Source organism: Podarcis pityusensis (assembly GCF_964106645.2).
Source record: "Podarcis pityusensis genome assembly, chromosome: 3".
In the NCBI taxonomy this organism is placed as follows: Eukaryota; Metazoa; Chordata; class Lepidosauria; order Squamata; family Lacertidae; genus Podarcis; species Podarcis pityusensis.
In genome coordinates, this window is record NC_138026.1 from 121857013 (window position 1) to 121883600 (window position 26588).

At 44.3% G+C, this 26588-nt stretch overlaps 1 protein-coding gene and 1 long non-coding RNA gene across 3 annotated transcripts in view; one reads left to right on the plus strand and one right to left on the minus strand.

The window, feature by feature from the left end:
- The window catches only part of LOC308474781, a 163223-nt gene extending 145505 nt beyond the window's left edge, over positions 1-17718 (plus strand). The window contains exon 2 of the long non-coding RNA XR_013984956.1: positions 17399-17718. This is a non-coding gene — a long non-coding RNA (uncharacterized lncRNA). The remainder of the gene's footprint in view (positions 1-17398) is intronic.
- CLU (clusterin) overlaps positions 1-26588 on the minus strand; it is a 44406-nt gene that overhangs the window by 5895 nt on the left and 11923 nt on the right. For both annotated transcript variants that reach the window (XM_081001079.1, XM_081001080.1), the window contains exons 2-6: positions 22033-22147; positions 10652-10800; positions 6669-6836; positions 2322-2775; positions 856-969 (exon numbers count right to left, since the gene is read on the minus strand). In XM_081001079.1, coding sequence (XP_080857205.1) covers positions 856-969; positions 2322-2775; positions 6669-6836; positions 10652-10800; positions 22033-22120 — 973 coding nt within the window. In that variant the 5' untranslated portion in view covers positions 22121-22147. The remainder of the gene's footprint in view (positions 1-855; positions 970-2321; positions 2776-6668; positions 6837-10651; positions 10801-22032; positions 22148-26588) is intronic.

Consider the following 26588-nt stretch of genomic DNA (forward strand, 5'->3'; position numbering starts at 1 on the left):
GTGAGGAGGAATTAAAGAACCTTTTATTGAGGGTGAAAGAGGAGAGCGCAAAATATGGTCTGAGGCTCAACATCAAAAAAACAAAGATCATGGCCACTGGGCCCATCACCTCCTGGCAAATAGAAGGGGAAGAAATGGAGGCAGTGAGAGATTTTACTTTCTTGGGCTCCATGATCACTGCAGATGGTGACAACAGCCACGAAATTAAAAGACGCCTGCTTCTTGGGAGAAAAGCAATGACAAACCTAGACAGCATCTCAAAAAGCAGAGACATCACCTTGCCAACAAAGGTCTGTATAGTTAAAGCTCTGGTTTTCCCAGTAGTGATGTATGGAAGTGAGAGCTGGACCATAAAGAAGGTTGATCGCCGGAGAACTGATGCTTTTGAATTCTGGTGCTGGAGGAGACTCTTGAGAGTCCCATGGACTGCAAGAAGATCAAACGCATCCATTCTTAAAGAAATCAGCCCTGAGTGCTCACTGGAAGGACAGATCGTGAAGCTGAGGCTCCAATACTTTGGCCACCTCATGAGAAGAGAAGACTCTCTGGAAAAGACCCTGATGTTGGGAAAGATGGAGGGCACAAGGAGAAGGGGACGACAGAAGATGAGATGGTTGGACAGTGTTCTCGAAGCTACCAGCCTGAGTTTGAGCAAACTGCGGAAGGCAGTGGGAGACAGGAGTGCCTGGTGGGCTCTGGTCCAGGGGGTCACGAAGAGGCGGACACAACTAAACAACAACAAGAAAACTGAATGGACAGTGGTGGGGTGGGGGGGGGCTCCAACCCAAAAAGAGAACACTGCCCCCCAAAGGGAAGTTGTTTTCATGAATCAAGAGGCAGCCTTGACCGACTCACCGACGTCCAAGATGGCCTGGCATTTCTCGCACTTCTCCCTCATCCTCAGGCAGCCGGCAGAATTGCGGCGGATCTCACGGCACACCAGGCGGTCGTCCGCAGGACTGGGGGCCCCTGGCAGAGAAGGAGAGAGACGGTGACTCTAATGACGGGGGCTTCTAGTCCCTCCCTGATGCACCCGAGACACAAACTGGCATCTTCCATTAAAGCCAAGGGGAACTGCAAGTATCGTAATGCTTTCCTCGCCCCCATCCTAATGGGAAAAGGGGGCTGCTGGGTTCTCAGAACCAGGCCAGCTGCCTTGCAAGCCGAAGGGCCCAAGTTCCATCCCCACTGGAGCTGGACGTATCTCCTGCCTGAAACCGGGTATAACTGCTACCAGTCTGTGCAGGCAATATGGAGCTACATGGACCCATTGACCTGACTCATTGCATAACGGCATCACGATACTGGCAGTTTCATTTCCAGTTCCTTTCCTAATGATTCCTAGCATGGTGTTTGCCACACGCAGGGTCAACCTCCTCATCAAACCATCCACTCCAAGCTCAAGGTCTCGTTCCTGGTTCATCAGTTCAGACCCCACGAGTGCAGGTGTGAAATTAAGATATTTTTTTCCCCTGACACTTTACACTTGTCAACATCTAACTGGATTTCCCGTTTTGCCACCCATTCACTCCTTTTGCAGCTCTTGGCAACCCCTTTTGGTTCTAACCACCCGGGACTCTAGATAATTTGCAAACAAGTCAAAAAGCACAGGTCCCAATTCTGATCTGGGCTGGGGACTACACTTTCTACTTGTCTCCATTATCCCCAACAAAAAGGACTTTGGTGGGGGTGTTTTTGGGGGGGGAGTGCTTTTAAACATTTTTTCCCAATTCATTATGGATCATTTCCCAATACTTTTTACCCTTTTACAAGTCCACCACATATGAAAGAACATTCCCTCTGCCTCTTTGCATCTCCAGCACCTATCTGATTCAGTCTTATACATTTAAGCAAGCCTACTCGGAGTTAAACACCATCTAGATTCAGGTAGGTATCTGAAGAAGTGTGCATGCACACGAAAGCTTATATCCAGAACAAACTGAGTTGGTCTCTAAGGTGCTACTGGACAATACCATCTGTAAATCATTTTCAAGTAGTTCTCCCTCAGGGAATAACATGCTGTAAACTTCAAATTGCTTTTCCAAAGTTTTTCCCAGAGGTTAAAATCTGTATTACCGTAGATTCCGGCATATAAGACAACTTTTTAACTGCACTGGGAGGAAGCTGCCCGGCGAAGCTGCCGAAGCGTATAAGACGACCCCCCCAAGTTGGAGCTGCCAATTTGGGGGGTCGTCTTATACGCCCAGTTGCCTAATACGCTGGAATCTACTGTATGTCCTGTATCTATTGCCCAGCAGGCGGGCAATTTTGGATGGGTGTCAGAGGCCAGACCTGCTCACCTGCCCACCATCTCCACTCACCTGTCGGGAACCTCCCCAGGGAAAGCCCCGGCCGTCCTTCCGGCCACTGGCCAAAGGGCCCCTTCTGCACCCCGTCCATGAGCTGCTGGGTCATCTGGTGGAGCGACTGGAAGAGCTGGTGGAAGTCCTGGTGGGGTCGGTACTGGCCTGGGAAGGAGGGGAAAGGGGACACATCCCGGGCCAGGCGGGACCCCGGGAGGCGGATGCTGCGGATGGGACCCCAGAACATGTCCCGGAAGCCGCTGAAGGGCGACTGGAAGAAGGGGGCCAGGTGGCCGTAGGCCTGGGTGCTCTCTTGGAAGAGGTCGTCCACGCCACCCTCGACCAGGCTGTAGCGTTCCTCCAGGTCGTCCAGCCGCTGGCCTTGGTCCTCGTCCGCGTCCTTCAGGGAGTCGATGCGCTCCCCGTTGACCCAGATCGTGAAGGGCGAGGAGTGGTTGAGGAAGTCCTCCAGCTGGAGCAGCGAGAGCAGAGAAAAGCCCAGAGCATCCTTGCAGCGTCTACACCTATAAAGCCTTAAACGGCTCAGGAGCGCCTCTCCCCATATGAACCGACCCGGACCTCAATACAGTGGTACCTCTGGTTGCAAATGGGCCTCCGGAACATGCAAAGAGCGCAACCCACAGCGGCACGTCTGCGCACGCTCGGGTTGCAATTCGCCGCTTCTGCACATGCGCATGACGTTATTTTGCGCTTCTGAGCATGTGCGAGCAGCGAAACCCAGAAATAACCCTTTCCAGTACTTCCAGGTCACCGCGGAATGTAACCTGAAAGAACGTAACATGAAGCAAACGTAACATGAGGTATGACGGTATCATCTTCTGAGGCCCTCCTTCACGTGCCTCCTCTTTGAGAGGTCCAGAGGGTGGCAACACGAGAGCGGGGCCTTTTCTGCAGTGGCTCCCCATCTGTGGGATGCTCTTCCCAGCGACGATCACCTGGCGCCTTCATTATACACCTTTAGGCGCCAGGCAAAAACGTTCCTTTTTAACCAGGCCTTTGGTTGATCTGATTGGCATCCTATGCCCTTTTAAAACGGGTTTCTTTTATGGGGGGGTGTTATTGGGTTGTTGTCTTTACTCTGATTATATGTTGTGGTTTTATATCTTAATTTTATTCTGTGAACTGCCCTGAAACCCCGGGTATAGGGTGGTATATAAATTAAATTAAATTAAATTATTAAATTAAATTAAACTAAACCACAAGATGGGGAAAGGGGTCCCTACAATTAGGGAACTCCGTTCTCCATCAGCTAAGCCCTGGAGGATAATCCAGTGGGAACGTCAAGCGGTAGGGCAGCAGGGAGAGGGAAACGGTGAATGGGATTTTGGACCAGTCAAAACTTCGTTACAGAGAGTCATGGCAGATAGCTGCCCACAACTGGTTTAGCAATGCCTAAGAACACGGGTAGGCAAACTAAGGCCTGGAGGCCGGATCCGGCCCAATCGCCTTCTAAATCCGGTCCGCGGACAGTCCGGGAATCAGTGTGTTTTTACATGAGTAGAATGTGTCCTTTTATTTCAAATGCATCTCTGGGTTATTTGTGGGGCATAGGAATTCATTCATATTTTTTTTCCAAAATATAGTCCGGCCCCCCACAAGGTCTGAGGGACAGTGGACCGGCCCTCTGCTGAAAAAGTTTACTGACCCTGCCTAAGAACCTATGAAGAGCCTGCTGGAACCTCTCGCTTCGCCTTTTTACCAGTTGCGGAAACCCTCTAGGAACGCAGAATTGCTCTCACGCTTGAATCCTGCTCGCCGGTTTCCCACAGGCCACTTGGCTTCTTGATCCAACAGCCTCTTCCGGTTCTCAAAGTGGCCAATCAGATGTCGCAAAGGGAAACCCCCAAGCAGGATTCGAACTCAAGAGCCCTCTCCCTCCTGGGTTTTCCAGCACCTGGGATTCAGAAGCATCGCTGCCTCTGAGTGCCATCCTGACTAGGAGCCACTCCTCCATGAATTTTCCTAATCCAGGTTGGTTCTCCTCTCTACCTCCTGTGGCAATGAGTTCCATAGTTAAACAATGTTAAGAAGCCCTTTCTCTTCACTGCCCCGAATCTTCCAACTTTCAGCTTCACTCAATGTGCTAGGAGAGAGGAAGAAAAACTTTCTCGATCCCCTTTCTCCACACTGCACATAATTTCATGAACTTCTGGCATGACACCTCGTACTCGCCTTTTCTTTAAATTAAAATGTTAGTGTAGGTTTATGCACACAGAAGAAAGGGGACAAGAAACGGCTGGTTTTGGTGTGCTGTTTAATTTGGCCGTGCCTCATCCTGCACCTGCAGCTAGTTAAGCATGTGAGAATGAGTCAGCAAGCATGTGAGAACGAGTCAGCACAATATAGAGTATAAATGCTGATGTGGTTGCGGCAAGCTTCAGAACATCATCTATATGCTGCAAGGATCTACAACTGTGTGAAACCACATTATACTGTCAGCAAAGCAAACTGACTCTTCCTAGAACGGTTTGGTGTTGCCGTGTTCTTTCAGCACACTCTGCTGGCATTGCAATGGGCACTCTGCGCATGCCCCGGCATAAAAAGTCCCCAATGTTGCAACCTTTCCGGATAATGGACGGATGGCGGCTAACAGATTGAGGTTGAATCCTGACAAGACAGAAGTACTGTTTTGGGAAGGACAGGGGGTGGGCAGATGTGGAGGACTCCCTGGTCCTGAATGGTGTAACTGTGCCCCAGAAGGACCAGGTACGCAGCCTGGGGGTCATTCTGGACTCACAGCTGTCCATGGAGACACAGGTCAGTTCTGTGTCCAGGGCAGCTGTTTACCAGCTCCAACTGGTACGCAGGATGAGACCCTATCTGCCCACAGACTGCCTCGCCAGAGCAGTGCATGCTCTGGTTATCTCCCGCTTGGACTACTGCAATGCGCTCTACATGGGGCTACCTTTGAAGGTGACCCGGAAACTGCAATTAGTCCAGAATGCGGCAGCTAGACTGGTAACTGGGAGCAGTTGCCGAGACCACATAACGCCGGTCTTGAAAGACCTACATTCAGCGGCGCAGCGTGGGTTGTCAGCACCCGGGGCAAGGCAAGTAATTTGCGCCCCCTAACCCAGGGCAAGGCAAGTAATTTGCGCCCCCTAACCCCTAACCTGCCGCCGCTGCCAGGTTCTTCTTGCTGCTGCCTGGTCTGGTCTGGTGTGGTTCTCTCCCGCGCTCAGCGCTGCGCTGGGCGTCCACTGCACTGTCCCTCCCCCAGATAGTCCCTCGCTCTCTCTCCGCACCGCACGCCTGGCACCCACCCCCTCCACCACACGCCTGGCATCCCTCCCCCAGATAGTCCCTCACTCTCTCTCCGCACCGCACGCCTGGCACCCACCCCCTCCACAGTGGGCGGCGACCCAGCGGCTCGGATCGGATTCGCACAGCCAGCACTGCAGTGAGAGAGAGTGAGTGAGCCAGGTAGGGGCAGAGAGCTGCGAGTGCGAGCGCCCCCCCCAGATGTTGCGCCCGGTGCGGCCGGCCCCCCCTGCACCCCCCACGCTACGCCACTGCCTACATTGGCTCCCAGTAAGTTTCCGAGCACAATTCAAAGTGTTGGTGCTGACCTTTAAAGCCCTAAACGGCCTCAGCCCAGTAGACCTGAAGGAGCGTCTCCACCCCCATCGTTCTGCCCGGACACTGAGATCCAGAGCCGAGGGCCTTCTGGCGGTTCCCTCACTGCAAAAAGTAAGGTTACGGGGAACCAGGCAGAGGGCCTTCTCGGTGGTGGCACCCGCCCTGTGGAACGCCTTCCCATCAGATGTCAGAGAGAACAACAACTACCAGACTTTTAGAAGGCATCTGAAGACAGTCCTCTTCAGGGAAGCTTTTAATGTTTAGCAGACTACTGTATTTTAATACTTTGTTGGAAGCTGCCCAGGGTGGCTGGGGAGACCCAGCCAGATGGGCAGGGTATAAATAAATTATTATTATTATTGTTATTATTATTATTAGGGAGCTACCCCATCCCCGTGAGATCATTCTGGGTGCCCTTTCCCGAACCTTTTCCAACTCTTCGATATCCTTTCAGAGGCGAGGCGACCAGAACCTCCAGCCCTAGGCTGCTTCACCCCTTTAAAACCCCAAATAGTTTGCAGAGTCTGGGTACCTTAAGGACTTTCTTCCATATGCCCACTCCTGGGGACCCCGTTCATCCCCTGAGGTCCTGATCCCTGGCCCCTGGCGCAACAAGGGAGGACGAGGAACAGAGCCTTCTCCGGCTGACTTGCCATGCCCGACCCTGCTGCCCCGCCTGGCCCCATCCAGATATTTATCTTTCCGTATCAGATGTTTCCCCGGTTCTCCAGGCGGGTTCTTGGGGTACCCAAATCACATGCTCACCTGCCTGCCGACCAGACCGGCTCCACTGTGGCACGTCCGGGTGTAAAACCTCATGCAGGTCTGTTTCAAGCAAGGCTTGCACTCTTCCCAGAGGGCCAACATGGTCTCGTTGCAGACCTCCTTCTCGCTCAGCTGTTTCTCAGTCTCCTGGGCAAGGAGGAGAGCTTCCTACAAAAGCCAAACAGGGCTGTTAAGTTCTTTGCAAGAGGGCAAAGGATTAAGACACTTTGGGAGATGATTCATAATGAAATGAAAAAGGTATTTAAATATACCCTTTTGAAGAAACCAGAGGCCTTTCTCCTGGGCATGGTCGGCCAATTGGTGTTAAAGAAGGATAGAACTTTTTTCACGTATGCAACAATAGCAGCAAGAATACTCATTGTGAAGTACTGGAAGACACAAGATTTATCTATTCGGGAAGAATGGCAGATGAAGTTGATGGACTATATGGAATTGGCAGAAACGACTGGCAGAAATCCGAGACCAGGGAGAAGAGTCGGTGGAAGAAGACTGGAAAAAGTTTAAGACTATTTATAGAAATACTGTAAAAATAATGAATGTTAGAAAAATGTTGGAATGAAGTTATATGGCTTTAGTAGAAATGCTATAAGGAATCAAGTATAAATAGATTAATAGAGTATTAAAGGGAAAAATAAGGTTAGAATATGTTAAGATAATTATAGGATAGAAAACAGAGGAAGATGGAAAGGAATTGCTGAAACAATTAACAGAAGTGGAATACAAAAAGGGAGGTGTGAGGAGGTCGTGGAAATAAGGGAATGAAAGTTAAGATATTGAAATTGTTTTGTGTTTTAAATGGTTTGTGTCTTGTTTTGTTAGTCTTATGTTTGTTTGTTTTTCTTTTTTGTTTTTCTGTTTTGTTGTGTTTAAACGGTTGGAAAATTAATAAATATTTTTATTTTTTTTTTAAAGACAAGTAATAAATGTTGGAAATGTGTGTTTTTTAAAAAAAAAAATTCTAAAAAAATAAATTTTATTAGTATTTTGCACACAACAGCAACAACACGAAAGATATCAAAAAGTAACAACACACAACGCACAAAAATCAACATTCGAAAACTAAAAAAACAACAAAAACAAAACAAGCCCATAGCTTACAAGTTAATATTATAAACACTAAAACAACAACAAGACATTGACTTCCACCCATCCCACAGCACCTCCTTTATCTCTCATTGTGTCTTCCTGTTTTCTTTATCATCTCTATCCTAACATCTAGATATAAATCCTTCTTAACTTAACTTAATAATTTTTATTAAGTTTCTTACAGATATAACACATATCACAACAAAAGAAAAACGGGGGGGAAACAAAAAGGAAAAAAGACAAGATCACAAATATAAACAAAACAGAGAGTCAAAACAAGGTACCGGTAAATACCTAAACAACCTAAACAACACAAATTAATTAATTATTTAGACTTCTAACCTCATAAACATATTTTGGGCTTCCTCTGAGCCCTTCCATCTGAAATTCCTTGTAATTAAAATGTAGCAGTTTTCTGATATCATTTTTTAAAAAAAACACACAATATTCCAATTAAAATAAAATTTCTTAACTTTCCTTAAAGTTCTAAATCTTATTTATTTAATTAACTCTTAATTTAATCCTAGGCCTATTTTGGTATTTTCAAGTAATTTCTAATTTTTAATATCACAGTATTTATGCAAATAGTCCTTAAATTTCTTCCACTCTTCTTGGTATTCCTCTTCTTTTTGGTCGCGGATTCTTCCAGCAAGGTCAGCCAGCTCCATATATTCCATCGTTTTCATCTGCCATTCTTCCACAGGTGGTAGTTCTTGTGTTTTCCATTTCTTGGCTATTAAAATTCGACCAGCAGTTGTGGCATACAAAAATAACTTTACATCTTTCTTGGGCAGTTCAGAACCTATTATTCCAAGGAGAAAGGCCTCTGAGTTTTTTTTATAAATGTATATTTCAATTTTTTTTTTAATTCATTATAAATCTTTTCCCAGAAGTCTCTCAACTTGGAACATGTCCACCACATGTGATAAAAGGTACCTTCCTTTTCTTTACATTGGAAATGTATTGTTGGAGTGGCACACAAAGGATGAACAAGTTAAATCTGTGATGATAGATTGGGCAAGAGATGTCGGACATAACATAATGTTTGAAGACTGGGAAAGGTTGTGGAAGAAAGGGGTCAAGTTCACTGCATGTACGGCGTTAAAGGGAAATGTTATGAAAATGATGTACAGATGGTACTTAACCCCCGTAAAACTAGCAAAGATTTACCACAAGAGCGATAATCTATGTTGGAAATGTAAAGAAAAAGAAGGTACCGTATTTTTCGCTCCATAGGGCGCACCTGACCATAGGGCGCACCTAGTTTTTAGAGGAGGAAAACAGGAAAAAAATATATTCGGATCAAATATTGCACTAAATTATTTAAAGCAGCAAAGCGGGCGGCTCCTGTCCGCTTTCCTGCTTTAAATCGAGCCTCAGAGGAGGGTAGAAAGGGAAACCATGGCTTATCTAAGTCCAGTTAATAATGAATTGCCTGACTTATGGCCATCGAGATTAGCCTGGCCGTCTCAGTGGAAATCTGGGGAGGCTGAGGTGGACTTTCCAGTGGTCAAAGTGTGGTTGTGTCTTCCTGCCTGGCATCTATTTCCTGCCCTCTTTCCCCCCTGCACCCCCGCACCCTGCTTCGAGGGAAGGAAGCGGAGCCATGGATCCTCTGCTCACAACTGCAGCAGATTCCCTCCGCTTTGAAGTAGGAAAGTGGGAGAGGAGCTGCTTACACGAGTGTAAGCTACTCCCCTCCCACTTTGCTGCTTCAAAGGGAGCCCTGGAGGAGGGAATCCACTGCATGGATCCCCTTCCTTCCCTCCTCCATGGTTGCTTTGAAGCAGGAAAGTGGGAGAGGAGCTGCTTACACGGGTGTAAGCGGCTTCCCTCCCACTTTGCTGCTTCCAAGCGAGCCACGGAGGAGGGAGGGACGGACGGAATCCCCTTCTCTCCCTCCTCCCCGGCTCAGGTCAGCAGCAGCGGCTCTTGCTGGCTTTGCTCCATAAGACGCACAGACATTTCCCCTTACTTTTTAAGGGAGGAAAAGTGCGTCCTATGGAGCAAAAAATACAGTACCTTTTACCAAATGTGGTGGACGTGTCCCAAGGTGAAAGACTTCTGGGAAAAGATTTATAATGAATTGGAAAAAATGTTGAAATACACATTTATTAAGAAACCAGAAGCCTTTCTACTTGGAATAATAGGTTTGGAACTGCCCAAGAAAGATGTCAGATTGTTTTTGTATGCCACAACTGCAGCTAGAATTTTGCTGGCCAAAAACTGGAAATTACAAGAAATACCAACAGTGGAGGAATGGCAGATGAAGATGATGGATTTTTTGGAGCTAGCCGACCTTACCGGAAGAGTCTGTGACCAGAAGGAGGAGGAGTACCGAGAGGAATGGAAGAAATTTAAGGATTATTTAGTTAAATATGTTAAGATAATTTAAATAGAACTACCTGCGAGTAACAGATTGGCCTAGGATTTAAATATGTGAAATTGTATAATAATACGGATAGAAGTCAAAATGAAAAGAAAGAAAGATGTTAATTGAACAAGTCAATTTTATATGAAAATAGTGTTCGAAAATTGCTACAATGAGTTACACGGAAACTCAGCTAGGGGGATTTGAGGAAGTCACCCAACAATGGTAACAAAACTGGAATTTTTACTGTTAGGATAAATGTTTGTTTGTTTGTTTTTCGATATTGTAATGTTTTTCTTGTTTGTTGTTGTGTTTGTTATAAATTTGGAAAACCAATAAAAAAAATTGGGGGGAAAATAAATGTCAAAACCAGCACCTTTGGGGGCGAGGTCAAGCTGTTGCAAGGTTGCAGTAATTTGACCTCACCCCAAAGGCGCTGCTGGTCAGCTTTGAGTTGCATCTTTTGCAAGAGTGGGGCATTTTGGGGGAAGTTGTGCAGACAGACCTCCTTCTGCTTCTTCGTGTCCTCCAAAGCGTTCAAGATATCCCGGTGGTCCCTGCTGGTCTGGTCCATGAGGACCTTCATCTGCCGGACGCCGTTGATGGCATTCTCCAGCTCCGAGTCGACCAACTTGCTTCCCGTTTCAGACATCTCTGTGGGAAGAAAACTCGAACACTTCAGAAAACGGCCGGCAGAGGCAGAGAGAAATCGCTTCCCGTTTCGTGGGGTCGTCTTGAAGGAATGGGTTTCCCAAACCCAAAACTGACTGTGCAGGCAGTTTGAAACTGCACCAAAATCCCTATTTTTCCTTAGCTAAAATGCTTTAACTTGAGCTCTTGAGCCAAAACCCAGATGTAAACAAGTGCTCAAAGCTCTCTCCCTTATCAGTCCATGAAGGCCGGTAATGACGGATGGCTTTGTCCATTCCAAAGCGGAACAGGGATGACACTCTGGGCCTTATCTTACATCCTGACCACAAAGACCACAAAGACGCACAGACCTAGTCCGGGAACAGCGCCAGAGTGTGTTCTTGGAGTTGGTGACCTCTTGCTCCAAGATAAGAGTAGGAACAGGAAGATCCTTTTATGGTCAGAAGTACAGGTAGGAAAACCCTTTTATGGTTAAGAATACCGGAGCAGGAACATATGTGATGTCAACCTGCGTGTATAGGCTGACGTGGTTGGATTCCTGGGGAAGGAGGGAGAGGGTGCCTGGAGGATATATATACTGCATGAAATTTCTCATTTCTTTGGACTTGCTGTGGACTGACCCCACAAGTGCCGTTCTGCTGTTCCAGAGAGCAGAAATATAGAACTCTTTCTCTGAACCAACCCTTGGTGTCATTTGACTTCCTTCCTCCTGTCCTGGAGCAACGCAGACCCAATTGCTGAACTCCTATAAGTTTGCAGTCTCACATAAGAATGCCTATCTATTTGGAGGAGGAGTACCAGGAGGAATGGATGAAATCCAAAGAGTATTTAGTTACCGTATTTTTTGCCCCTTAGGGTGCACCGGCCCATAGGATGTGCCTAGTTTTTTTGGGGGGGGGAATAAAGGGGGGGGATTATTTTTTCCCCAGGCGCGGGGCTGGGGCGGGGGATGCCCAAGCTTCCCCCGACCCCAGCCCCCAGAACAGGCTGCTATCCACAAGCCTAGGGAGCCCGGCGGGAAGTCGAGCCGGTCTCCCCAGGCTTGCGGATATCTGTCCCCTGAGCTTGTGGGGCTGGCGGTGAGGAGAAGCGGGCTTCTCCCCAGCGCCAGCCTCCAAACCAGGTCGGGGAACAGCGGGAAGGCGGCGCTCCGCCTCCCCGCTGTCCCCCAAGCTTGTGGGGCTGCCCAATATCTGCACGAAGCCCGGGGTGCGCTGTGCAGCGCGCCCCAGGCTTCAGGATGAAGGCTGCTATCTGCAAGCCTTGAGAGCCCGCCGGGACCTCCCGCCGGGCTTGCAAGGCCTGTGGATAGCTTCCTGAAGCCTGGAGAGCGAGAGGGGTCGGTGCGCACCGACCCCTCTCGCTCTCCAGGCTTCAGCGAAAGCCTGCATTCGCCCCATACACATTTCCCCTTCATTTTTGGAGGGGGAAAAGTGTGTCTTATAGGGCGAAAAATACGGTAAATATGTTAAGTTAAATTAATTGGAAAAGCTTGCAAATACTAGAGAGGCTTAGGATTTAAACATGTAATGTGATAAATCGATATGTTGAAATGTCAAATGGGAATGAAAGAAAGATGTTAAGGGAAAGGTATAAATTAAGGAAGTCTGCCTTTCCCGGACTGCATGAAACTTAAAGCAAAGGAAGATAAAGCCGCAACCTGAGAAAAATCTGAGAAACGTAAGTTGAACTAAGTAACCTTGACGTTGGGACTAAATCCCCCCGTGCAGGCAGGGGCAGGGGGAGGAAGAAAAGTGAATTTTGGATAACCTGCATGGAAATGTTAAAGGGAAACGTCTGTCTACTGTCTTGACTCCTTGGAACGGACTGCCTAAACAAGGCACCTATTGAGAACTGTCATCTAGAACTGTCATATTTAAGACTTCAAAAATACTTTGTTATTTTGTTACTGGACTGCTCTGTTTTGGAGATTTAACTGCTATATTGAAGCTCAGAAAAGATACTTGAGATTGTTGTTATAGACTTTATTGGATACTTTCAAAGAGATACTTTGTTTTTGGACTGCTCCCTCTAGGGGGTTGCAGGGAAACAGTTGCAAAGTGTGCCACAGAAACCAAGCTAGTGGAATTTTCCATTTTAAAATTCCTAGACGAGGGAACGACCTTGGTTGATATGAGTGGCCCAGCAGAGGAGATAATAACAAGAGCCAAGAGTAAAACTGCACAAAAGAAAAGAGGTTCACTCTCAAGTATTCCGCCAGCAGGAACGGCTGCAGCTGGGCAGTCGAAAACAACAGTTATGACTTCTGACCCCGTGACACAAGCATTACTCAAGATTAATGAATCTTTGGAAGTGTTGCAGAAACAGGGGGCAGACAATAGTAAACAGCTGGCAGACCTTGCAGCAAAACTTGATTTAAATACCAAAAGTATAACATCTAATACAGAAAGTATAAATAAATTGGTACAAGAAAATACTACAATTCGAAAGATTGCTGAAGAAGCTAAAGAAATTGCAGAAACCACACAGGCAAAATTGGCACCAGTCTGTAAAAAAGTAGATGAACATGAGTTGGCTTTGTCCATGCTTGAATTGCAGAGAAAAGAAAGAAATTTGAGACTGAGATTGGTACCCGAAAATGAAAAAGATAATTTGGAGGGTTTTTTGACAAAAGAGTTTTTGGAATTTTGGCAATTGAGCCCGGAGAAGGAAGAATTTAAGATAGTTACTGCTTTCAGACTGGGCAGAAAACAAAATAGAAAGAAACCAAGGGATTGCTTGATAATATTAAGATCAAAGGAAGAAAGAGACAAAATTTTAAGTCTACATCTTCAAAGAACTCTTGAGATTGAAGACAATTTTGTGGAAATTTTCAAGGATCTTCCTAAACATATCTTGGAGGTGAGAGCCCACTATAAGGATTTGGTCTACCTGCTGAAAAAGAACAGAATACTCTTCAGGTGGGAATTCCCACAAGGCCTATCGTTCAACTACAAAGGAAAGAAAGTTAAAATAAGAACTGTTCAAGATAAAGAGCAATTTTTAGAAGTGAATGAAGAGGACCTGGTGAAGGAGGTGGTGGCAGAGGAACCAACCCCAGAAGTAAAGGGGGTTACGGACATCTTAAATTTAACATTTGGACTTAAATCACCGACTGAGGACGAACAACTGCTTGGAGCAGTTGGAGGGGCAACCAAATAACAACAAGATGGCTCTGCAATTTCTGAGTTGGAATTGTAATGGTTTAAATCTTCCCAGAAAAAGACGAGCTGTTTTTCATATTTTGAAAAAAGAACAATTGGACTTGATTTGTTTACAAGAAACCCATGTGACCAGGGTCCACAGGAAATTACTTATTAACAAAAGATTAGGACAGGAATTCATATCATCGGACAAAGTTAAGAAAAGAGGAGTGGTAATATATGCAAAGGAAAAATTAGCCCCAAAATTGATGTTTAAAGATGAACAAGGAAGATTTTTGGCTATTGAAATACAAGCTCAAGGAGAAAAATTCTTGATATTAGGGATTTATGCACCAAATGAAGGGAAGTCAGAATTCTTCAAGAAATTGCATGAAATTTTGTTGGACTATTTAGATTACAATTTAATCATGATGGGAGATATGAATGGAGTAGTCTCTACAAACATGGACAAGGCACAAAGACTGGTAGTCTCTAAGGATGGGAGACTACCAAAGACATTTTTTGAAATGACTGACAATATGGACTTAATTGACATTTGGAGATCAAAGAACCCTCTCGAAAGAGAGGGAACTTTCTTCTCTGAAGCAAAAATGACATGGACAAGAATTGACCAAATATGGGTAACTAGTGGAATGGCTCCAAAGATAAAGAAAGTGGAAATCTGCCCAAAGATGTGCTCCGACCATAACGCCGTAAAGATGGAGATGAGGCTAACAACAGCTGGTTCTTTTAGATGGAGGATGAATGACACCCTTTTTAGAGATGAAGAGGTCTATAAAAAGGCCCAAAAGACTTTGAGAGATTATTTTGAGATAAATCTGAAAACAGAGGTGGAAAAAAGAACAATTTGGGATGCAAGTAAAGCTGTGATGCGAGGCTTCCTAATACAACAGAACTCTATAAAGAAGAAGAAACAAAATGAGAAGAAGGATAAAATCCTGGAAAAGATAAGAGAAGAGGAAAAAAAGTTGAGGTCTAAACCAAAGTCCCAGGAGATCTTGAGAGAAATTAAGCTGTATCAGACACAATATTTGGAACTGATGAATCAAGAAATAGAATGGAAAATTAAACAAATGAGACAAAGGACCTTCGAATCTGCAGATAAATGTGGGAAGCTTCTGGCATGGCAATTGAAGAAAAGACAAAAATTAAATACGGTTACCAATTTAGAGGTGGAAGGAAAGAGTATCAACAAGCCAAACGAAATTAGAAACTGTTTTCAGAGCTTTTTCAGAAGATTATATTCACAGGGCCCGGTGAATGAGGGAGAAATAGACGAGTTTCTCAAGAAATATGGATTACAAAAAATTTCACAACAGAGTAAAATAGACCTGAACCAGAAAATAACTGAGCAAGAAATAGAGGGTGCCATTCAAAATATGCAATTGGGAAAATCTCCAGGACCAGATGGACTGACTTCCAGATATTACAAAGCTTTGAAGGAGTGGTTGATACAACCTTTGAAGGAAGTCTGTAATGAAATATTAGAGGGGAAACAGGCACCTGAATCGTGGAAAGAAGCGTATATTACACTGATACCAAAGACAGAGACCGAAAAGACTCAGATCAAGAACTACCGCCCTATATCACTACTCAATGTGGATTACAAAATTTTTGCAGACATTTTAGCAAAAAGACTGAAAAAAGTGTTGGTGGGTGAGATTCATAAGGACCAAGCAGGCTTTCTCCCAGGAAGACATTTGTCAGATAACGTGAGGAATATAATAGACATTATGGAATTATTAGAAGTCAATAGAAACACTAAGGCAGTTTTGATATTTGTGGACGCGGAGAAAGCCTTTGATAACATTTCTTGGAGTTTTATGAAGAAGAATCTACAAGGGATGGGGGTAGGCCAAGGTTTTGAGAATGGTATAGGTGCAATATATTCTGAACAAAAGGCCAAATTAATTGTAAATAACGTGGTAACTGAAGCAATTCAGATAGAAAAAGGGACACGACAGGGGTGCCCAATATCTCCACTGCTTTTTATATCAGTCCTGGAGGTCCTGCTAAATATGATTAGAAAAGACCAGTTGGTTAAGGGGGTTCAGGTCGGAGCAAAACATTATAAATTGAAGGCCTTCGCAGATGATTTAGTACTTACTTTGCAAGAGCCAGACACTAGTACGAAAAGGGTTTTGGAATTAATTCAAGAATTTGGTCAAGTTGCAGGTTTTAAATTAAACAAACAAAAAACTAAAGTGCTGGAGAAAAATCTAACAGCTACGGAAAGAGAGCAGTTTCAAAAGGAAACAGGATTAGCTGTGGTTAAGAAAGTGAAATACTTGGGGATTAACATGACATCTAAAAATGTGAATCTATTTAAAGATAATTATGAGAAATGTTGGATGGAAGTTAAGAAAGATCTAGAAGTTTGGTCAAATTTGAAGCTTTCCTTGTTAGGCCGAATTGCTGTTATTAAGATGAATGTTTTGCCTAGAATGCTGTTCTTATTTCAGGCTTTGCAGATTTTGGACAAAATGGACTGTTTCAAGAGGTGGCAGAAAGATATATCTAAATTTGTCTGGCAGGGCAAAAAGCCCAGAATAAAATTTAAGATACTTACGGATGCAAAAGAAAGAGGGGGGTTTGCCCTGCCGGACTTAAAGTTGTACTATGAATCAGCAGCTTTTTGCTGGTTGAAAGATTGGCTGCTCCTTGAGAATACAGACATTTTAGATTTGGAAGGGTTCAATAATACCTTCGGATGGCATGCTTATATATGGTACGACAAGGTAAAGGTTCATAAAGGTTTTAAGAATCACATTGTTAGGAAAGCTTTATATAATGTTTGGATTAGATATAAAGACTTGTTGGAAAACAAAACCCCAAGGTGGCTGTCGCCAATGGAAGCTAAAGGGTTGAAAAAGCTTAATATGGAATCGAAATGGCCAAAATATGGGGAAATTCTAGAGCAAGAGGGAGATAAGGTAAAACTACAGAGCTATGAAAAATTGAAGTCTAAAGTTCGAGATTGGCTCCATTATTATCAAATAATGGAGGTTTTTAAACAAGACAGAAAAATTGGCTTCCAGGTGGAAAGATCCAAATTAGAAACGGAATTGTTAGAACCCAATACTAAAACTTTGTCAAGAATGTATAACTTGTTGCTGAAGTGGAATACAAAGGACGAGACGGTTAAGTCAGCTATGATTAAATGGGCACAGGATTTCGGTTATAACATTATGTTTGCTGACTGGGAAAAGTTATGGACCACCGGTATAAAGTTTACGGCATGTAATGCCCTAAGAGAAAATATTATGAAAATGATTTACAGGTGGTACATGACACCAGTCAAGCTTGCAAAAATTTATCATTTGCCCGATAATAAATGCTGGAAATGTAAAGAAACTGAAGGTACATTCTTTCATCTTTGGTGGACTTGCCCAAGGATTAAAGATTTCTGGGAGATGATTTATAATGAATTGAAAAAGGTATTTAAGTATACCTTTCTTAAGAAACCAGAGGCTTTTCTCCTGGGCATGGTTGGCCAATTGGTGTTAAAGAAGGACAGAACTTTTTTTATGTACGCCACAACAGCAGCAAGAGTCCTTATAGCAAAGTATTGGAAGACACAAGAACTACCCACACTGGAAGAATGGCAGACGAAGGTGATTGACTACATGGGACTAGCTGAGATGACCGGCAGAATCCGAGATCAAGGAAAAGAGACAGTGGAGGAAGATTGGAAGAAATTCAAAGTTTATCTTAAGAATTATTATAAAGTAAATGAATGCTAAAACGCCAAGGTTAGGAAATTATGAGGTTACTGCTGTATTGACTTGGTAATGACAAGAGGGTTTAAAGGTCAATTAATTAAAATTTGAAGAGAGGATTTGCTGGAAGAAATTTGAAAACAGGGATGCAGAAAGGGAGGGTATGGGGAAGTCGGAGAGAATAGGGTTATGAAAAGAAGGATTTGAAATTTTACATGTTTATGTGTTTGTTTGTTATTGTATTGTGTTTTGTATGTGTTAATTAAGTGTTAAAAAATCAATAAAAACATTAAAAAAAAAAAGAAAGAAAGATGTTAAGTGATTAAGTGATGAAGTTTATGAGAATATTGGTTTTGGAAAACCGTTAAAATGATATACATTGAAACTCAGCCCCGGGGATACGAGGAAGTCACTTAACAATGTCAATAAGATTGGTTCAATTAAGGCGTTGATTTATGTTTGTTTGTTTGTTTGTTTGTTTGTTTGTTTGTTTGTTTGTGTTTGTTTGTTTAAAAAAAATTTGGAATATCAATTAAAAAAAATTGGGGAAAAAAGAATGTTTATCTATTTGTTTACTTGTTACATTTCTATCCCACCTTTTTCTCTGCGGAGCTCAGGGTCGCGTAAACAGTCCTCCCCCTTCCTCATTCAATCGCAACAACAGCCCTGTAAGGCTGAGAGGCCAAGGTCATACCAGGTGAGTGGGGGATTCGAACCCTGGTCTCCCCCAGCTCCTGACCACCACGCCATACTGGCTCTCAAAAGAAGAGCCTTGCTGGATCAGGAAAGCGGTCCGTCCGGTCCAGCATCCTGTTCTCACAGTGGCCACCCCAATGCCCTTTTGCAAGCAGGATTCGAACACAAGACCCATCTGCCCTCCTGCTATTCAGAAGCATTGCTGTCTCTGGCCATTGAGGAAAAGCATAGCTGTTGTCACTAGTAGCTATCAATGGCCCTCTCTCCCATGAGTTTGTCTCATCCTCTTTTAAAGCCCATTTTAAACTTTTCGAAAATTATTGTTAATTTTTCTTGTTTTTATTTTTACTTCTTTTGTTATTTTTTAGTATCAGGTCAGGTTTAAGGTGGTGGTTTTGACCTTTAAAGCCCTTTGTGGCTTAGGGCCCTTGTATTTACGGGACCGCCTCTCCTGGTCTGCCCCACAGAGGACCTTAAGGTCCATGAATAACCGTAGTCTAGAGGTCCCGGGCCCTAAGGAAGTCAGACTATCCTCCACCAGGGCCAGGGCCTTCTCAGTGGTGGCTCCAACCTGGTGGAATGCTCTGTCCCAGGAGACCAGGGCCCTGCAGGATTTAACCTCCTTCCGCAGGGCCTGTAAGACAGAGCTATTCCGCCTGGCCTTTAATTTGAATTCAGCCTGATCTTTTATTCCCCTTCCTTCCCTCCCACTCCCCTTTTTATGAAGATTACCCGCTCTGGGATCCCACAGCTAATTCTCCCCTGGTCTCCTCGCTGGCCCAAATAGGACTAACTTAGCCAGCTAGCCCTGGTGATCATCTAATGTTTATTGGATGGATTTCCCCCCTAAATTGATTTTTGAATTCTGAATTTGTTGCTATTCACGTTTTATACTGTATTTTATGCTGTTTTTTGTTGCATCAATTAAGTGTTTTAAATTTGTTGTTAGCCGCCCTGAGCCCAGTTTTCTGAACCTGGAAGGGTGGGATATTATTATTATTATTATTATTATTATTATTATTATTTACAGAATCAATGTAAAGAAATGGACTCCCTTGCAGGGTTTGATGAAACACTTGCAATTAACAAAACAAATGCAGAAATTAATGGCAGATGAAAGTGATGGACTATATGGAACTGGCTGAGATGACCAGCAGAATTCGAGACCAGGGAGAAGGGTCGATGGAAGAAGATTGGAAAAAATTCAAAATATATCTTCAAAAGTACTGCAATATAAAAGAATGTTAGAAGGAGGTTGGAAAAAGAATATTAGGTCGTTCTAGTAGATATGATATAATGGACTAAGCAAAAATGAGTTGATGAAATCGATGAATTAGAGGAGGTTTAATCACATTATTTTAATTTTAAAATAAGTAAATGAAAATAAGGTTAGAAGGATTTGCTGGAAACACGATTTGAACTAGAATACAAAATTGGGAGGTGAGAGGAGGTCATGGAAATAAGTAAAGGGAAAAGGTTATGTAAAGGTTTAATCTGCTTTTGTTTTATTTTAACTTAATGTATTTTTATATTTTTTGTTAAGTTTTCTTTTTTACTCTATTTTATTGTTCTCTTTATTCGTTTATCTTTTGCTTTGTTATGGTTAAAACTTTCTTTGTATTTTGTATGGTTTTCCTTCTTTTTTCTGTAACTTTAAATTTGGAATAAATATTATTTAAAAAAAAACAAATGCAGAAATTATTATTATTAGTCTCATTGTTAATTTTATTGCTTTATCCTTGTTTGTAATTTTTTCTTTTTTTTACAATCAAGCAGCTCATTTATTTCTTGCAATTTATAAACATACCACGCATCCCAGAATTTGGGGGAAGTGGGGAATAGCCACTGATTGGTGAGTTACTGCTGCCTTTTCCTGCCCTTCTTTTTGCATCCTGTCTGGGGCTTTTCAAGCGCCAACAATCATTCCCAAATCATCTAAATACACACAGAAGCAGCAGCCTCCGCCCTGCGCCCTTGACCGCAACCCTGGCAATTTGGCAACCCTAGCAAAACATTGTGACCTCGCCAGGCAGAAATGATTCCCCCCACGAGCCCCTGAGTCACAGTTCTGGGAAATGACTTCATGGTGCAGGTGTCGAAATTATGCCCTTGGAGCCTAAAATTGGCAAGAACGTTTCTTTTTATCCCTTTTTTTAAAGATTCTGGGCATCTATTATGGATGCCACAAGACAGGTCTGATCAAGCCGCAGTTCCAACACATCCTCTCTGCCCGCCCCGTATCCTTACCCAAAAATGAAAAGCGCAAAGGAGTTGTGTGTTTTTTTAGCAAACCTGATTGATTTGTGACTCAAATGCAAAAGCGTTTTCCAGTCCGGGGCTCCTTCGACTGCTCTGTAATGAGAAGCACTTCCAGCACAGTCATACCTCTTGTTACGTTTGCTTCATGTTACGCTTTTTCAGGTTGCGTCCCGCAGCGACCCGGAAGTACCGGAAAGGGTTACTTCCGGGTTTCGCTGCTCGCACATGCGCAGATGCACAAAATGACGTCACGCACATGCGCAGAAGCGGCGAATCGCGACCCGCGCGTGCGCAGACGCGGGTTGCTTTCCTTTCATGTTGCGAACGGGCCTCTGGAACGGATCCCGTTTGCAACCAGAGGTACCACTGTACATTTCTAATAATAATAATTTATTATTTATACCCCGCCCATCTGACTGGGTTTTCCCAGCCACTCTGGGCAGCTTTCAACAAAGTATTAAATACAGTACAGTGGTACCTCGGGTTACAGATGCTTCAGGTTACATACGCTTCAGTTTACAGACTCCGCTAACCCAGAAATATTACCTCGGATTAAGAACTTTGCTTCAGGGTGTGAACAGAAATCGTGCTCTGGCAGCGCGGCGGCAGCAGGAGGCCCCATTAGCTAAAGTGGTGCTTCAGGTTAAGAACAGTTTCAGGTTAAGAACGGACCTCTGGAACGAATTAAGTACTTAACCCGAGGTACCACTGTAGTCTGTTAAATATTAAAAGCTTCCCTAAACAGGGGTGCCTTCAGATGTCTTCTAAAAGTCTGGTAGTTATTTTTCTCTTTGACATCTGGTGGGAGGGCGTTCCACAGGGGGGTGCCACCAACGAGAAGGCCCTCTGCCTGGTTCCCTGTAACTTGGCTTCTTGTAGCAAGGGAACCGCCAGAAGGCCCTCGGAGCTGGACTCCAGTGTCCGGGGTGGAGACGCTCCTTCAGCTATACTGGGCTGAGGCCGTTTAGGGCTTTCAAGGTCAGCACCAACACTTTGAATTGTGCTCTGAAACGTCCTGAGAGCCAATGAAGATCTTTCAAGACCGGTGTTATATGGTCTTGGCGGCCGCTCCCAGTCCCCAGTCTAGCTGCCGCATTCTGGATTAGTGGTAGTTTCTGGGTCACCTTCAAAGGTAGCCCCACGTAGAGCGCATTGCAGTAGTCCAAGCGGGAGATAACCAGAGCATGCACCACTCTGGCAAGACAGTCTGCGGGCAGGTAGGGTCTCAGCCTGGATACCAGATGGAGCTGATAAACAGCTGCCCTGGACACAGAACTGATCTGTGCCTCCATGGACAGCTGTGAGTCCAAAATGACTCCCAGGCTGTGCACCGGTCCTTCATTTAAGAAGAATGTAGAGATATAGAAGCACCAGCCTCTCCACCGTTGCTTACTTACGTTTCAGCTCTTCAGGAGGAACAAGGCAGTGTCCGCCATCCCAGAAAAAGAGGAGCCCCAGCAGAGGGAGCCATCCAGAAAGTGTCATCTTCTCCGCAGAAACAAAACCAGGTTCCTGAAAAGATAAGGAAAGTCGTCAGGAAGACAGGAGGGCCACATCAGACAGTGTGAAGGGTTCAGGTACTGAACTGCTCATGTACTGTCATACCTCTGGTTACGTCTGCTTCATGTTACGTTCTTTCAGGTTATGTCCTGCCACGACCCGGAAGTACCGGAAAGGGTTACTTCTGGGTTTCGTCACTCGCGCAGAAGTGCAAAATGACGTCACGTGCATGCGCAGAAGCGGCGAATCATAACCCGCGCGTGCGCAGACGTGCCGCTACGGGTTGCACTCTTTTCATGTTGCGAACGGGCCTCCAGAACGGATCCCGTTCGCAACCAGAGGTACCACTGTATGCTACAACTGCGGCTAGGATATTGCTAGCGCAAAGATGCAAAAGTATTGAAATACCAACTGAAGAAGAATATTAAGGAAAGCAGATGGAATAGGCTGAAATGGCAAAACTAACGGAAAGACTTTGAGAGAAAGACAACAGAGATTTCAAGAAGGACTGGGAACCATTTCTGTTCTATTTACAGAATCAATGTAAAGAAATGGACTTGCTCGCAGGCAGGCCCAGACAGAGGGGGGGGGCAATATGGCCACTTGGCCCGGGCATCCGATTCCAAAGGGGACTTCGGTCAGCATATTTATCTATATTTTCCATTTTGTCTTTATATGCAGATACGGTTCAAGCCTTGAAATAAAATTATTTGTCAGCATAACTTTTGGGGATATTATTTATATACTTACTTATTTAAAAGACTTCAGTTATCCCCAGGGTAAAAAAACGGGGGGAGCACATTATCAACCTTGCCCGGGCCTCTGCCTGGCTCTGCAAAGCCCTGCTCACAGGGTGTGACTAAACACTTGCAATTAACAAAACAAATGCAGAAATAGAAGCAGGGTTTTAAAATGATAAGAGAATAATAATTATTATTTTTTAAAAAAATTAAAGAATAAAAAATAACCAATAAGCAGGGAAAGATAATATGGCAAGAAACCCAGAAAATGAAGTTGAGGGAAGTCACCGGGGGGGGGGGGGACGTGTTGAGAATTTATAATGTATTTTGTTTTTGAAATAATGATTGTGGTGGTGGTAAAATTCAATAAAAATTATTATTATTATTTTAAAAGGGTTCAGATACTCCAAGGGTGGACAGGATGGACACCTCCAAGTGCAGAGAAGTTGAAGCGTCCCTCTCCTGCCAAAAAAGCACAGGGAAGATATGGGAGGCGGCGGAACTCTTTGCTACTGGAAACCAACCCTGTGCCCTCTCAGTCATTGCATTACTGAAATTGTGACTGCTGGGTGGCGGTTTTAAAAAGAAGTTTATTAGCATTCTGTTTCCATGTTTGATCTCGCATTTGGATTTGCTGTGGCTGCATTTCACTGTATAAGCCACTTTTAATTCAATACTTGAAAGGTGAGTTTGATGTCAAAAACTGACCAGCTGATTTTGGGGATGAGGACATAAGGAGAGCCCGGCTGGATCAGGCCCATGGCCCACCTAGTCCAGCATCCTGTTCTCACAGTGGCCAACCAGATGCCACAAAGGGAAACCTGCAAGCGGGATTCGAACTCAGGAGCAACTCTCCCCTCCTGCAGTTTCCAGCAACTGGGATTCAGGAGCATCCCTCTAACTTTGGAGGTGGAGCAGAGCCATCCTGGCTGGGAGCCACTGACAGCCCTCTGCTCCTCAATGAATTTGTCCAATCTTCTTTCAAAGCCATCCAAGTTGGTGGCCGTCACTGTGGCAGGGAGTTCCACAGTTTAACTCTGCACTGCATGGAGAAGTCCTTTCTTTTATATAATAAATAATAATAATAATAATAATAATAATAATAATAATAATTTATTATTTATTCCCCCCACCATCTGGCTGGGTTTCTCCAGCCACTATGGGCGGCTTCCAAATAAACATTAAAATACAGTAATGCATCAAACATTAAAAGCTTCCCTAAACAGGGCTGCCTTCAGATGTCTTCTAAAAGTCTGGTAGTTGTTTTTTTTTTTATATATATAATCTTTATTAATTTTCCAAATAAGATTACATTAAGAATCAAAGCTCAGGAACATAGAAACATACATCCAAAAAAAAAGAAAAAAAAGGAAAAAGAAAAAGAGGTTCACCTCTTTACACTTATTTTCAGTAACTTCTTTTCAGGACTTCCCCACGTCTCCTCCTATTGTTTCCCAACTCCAGTTTATTTATTCTAGCAAGTTTTTCCCCTAAACATCCTGTACCTTATTTTATTAAAATTACTTAACCCTAGTTTGATTAAATTCATTTTAGTTATAAAATTATACTTTAATTCATTTGTTGTGCTAGCATTTTATTAACGTATACCCCTTAATCCTCTGTATAAGAGTAAAAGAACAGAAAAAAGATATAAGCATGTTTCTAAAAAAGAAAAGAAGATACCTTTCCTAAAATTGCCACCCTTTCCCCCCCAGGGATTCCCCATTCTTATAAAATATTCTTTATTCTATAAAAATTAAAAGGTAGAAAACAAAAAACAAAAAAAAACAAAAAAAAACTTCAACCCCCTTCGGACTGTTAAGTCCCACCCTTCTCCCCCGGCTTCAATCCTTAATCAAAGTACATTTAGTCCATCTTTCTAGCCTGGTGATCTCACGTCCGAGGCGCGCAAGTCTCTCACAGTTCCTTTCAGCCGATTCCTTCGAAAGTCTCTCATGCTTAACTCCCAGGATCGAAGACTTATTTTCTCAATGTTGGCGATGATTCTTTCAGTTAAACCTGTTTGCTTGTGTCCCATATTCCAACATTGTTTCATAAATCTATATGTCCCAAGTAGTCCTGTTTTCACCTTAGTCAGTTTAGATTTCTTCTTAGCAGATCTTGGTCTCTCCTCTCCTTTATGTGGTGTCTCAGCCTTCCCTTCCTTCAGCTCCTTTTGCTTGGCAGGTGTCTTTTCCTCCTCAATCTTGGGTTCTTTCCCTTGTCCAGCTGCCTGTGTTTCAAACGATGAGTCCCTTTCCAAGTCAGTTAGTGTATTTTCAGATAGCTTCGGGTCTGGTGGGCTCATAGACAAAACAAGGCCTTTCTCATTCCTCTGTATCAAATTTCCCACAAGAGAGATCAGCTCTTTCAAACCAGCACGTATTTCCTGTATTCCTTGTTTTAGTTCCATTCTTGCAATGTCCAAGAGTCCCCTCTAGAGGGATTCTGGTTTTAATGATCTTTCCCTCTCCGATCCAAAAGTCAGACTTGTTTGTGTCGATCTTTCCTTATTTGTAATAATTTGTAGCAATTTAATCGGTTAAAGTTTCAATTTTCAGTTCTTTCAACTTTGACAGCTAATTTGACAGCTGTCAAAAGTATCTATGTCTCAGCAGGCTCTTAGCTCGGATTGCTCCCGGGCTTGAGTAGGGTGATACTTAATTTCAAACAAAATAATCTCTTGTCCTCCAGCACCTTAGCTTAGGTCTTTTAAATCCGTGAGGTCTGTATTTTTTATCCAATCTCACAAGTTTTCCCGCAACTTTAGTTGTCAAATCCTTGCTTGCACTGTTAACAATATGGAGGAGGCGGACTTCCCTTTTTTTTCATCTCCTCCGTTCGTACCAAATCCAATCCGAAAAATTTATAATCCAATTTTCAAATTACTCACGGGTTGTTGCTCTTAGTTTTGAGTCCAAATTTAGCAGGAAGAAGTTAGCGCTGACTGAAGAATGGCATGCGGCTTCGCTCGGCAGGGGTAGCAGAAGACTCACAGCACCACGCCGCTCCCAGGCACCCGATCCTTAGCCTTTAAAAAGGCTCTCTCACGGGTCGGGGGGGCGCTTACGATGCCCGCCGAGTCACCATGTCCACGTACCCCGTGTACGTGGTTTGTGAGGGTCCCCGTGTCGCCGGCACGGTAAGACCCGATCCCCTGCTGAGCCGATTCCCTCCGGAGCTCGGAGGGAATCCGCCATTAGACAGACGCGCCAACCCGGAAGTCCTAAAAGTCTGGTAGTTGTTGTTCTCTTTGAGATCTGGTGGGAGGGCGTTCCACAGGGCGGGTGCCACCGCCGAAAAGGCCCTCTGCCTGGTTCCCTGTAACTTGACTTCTCGCAGTGAGGGAACCGCCAGAAGGCCCTTGGCACTGGACCTCAGTGTCTGGGCTGAACGATGGGGGTGGAGACGCTCCTTCAGATATACTGGACCGAGGCTGTTTAGGGCTTTAAAGGTCAGCAGCAACACTTTGAATTGTGCCTGGAAACGTACTGGGAGCCAATGTAGGTCTTTCAAGACCAGTGTTATATGGTCTCGGCGGCCGCTCCCAGTCACCAGTCTAGCTGCCGTATTCTGGATTAGTTGTAGTTTCCGGGTCACCTTCAAAGGTAGCCCCACGTAGAGCGCATTGCAGTAGTCCAAGCAGGAGATAACTAAAGCATGCACCACTCTGGCGAGACAGTCTGCAGACAGGGAGGGTCTCATCCTGCATA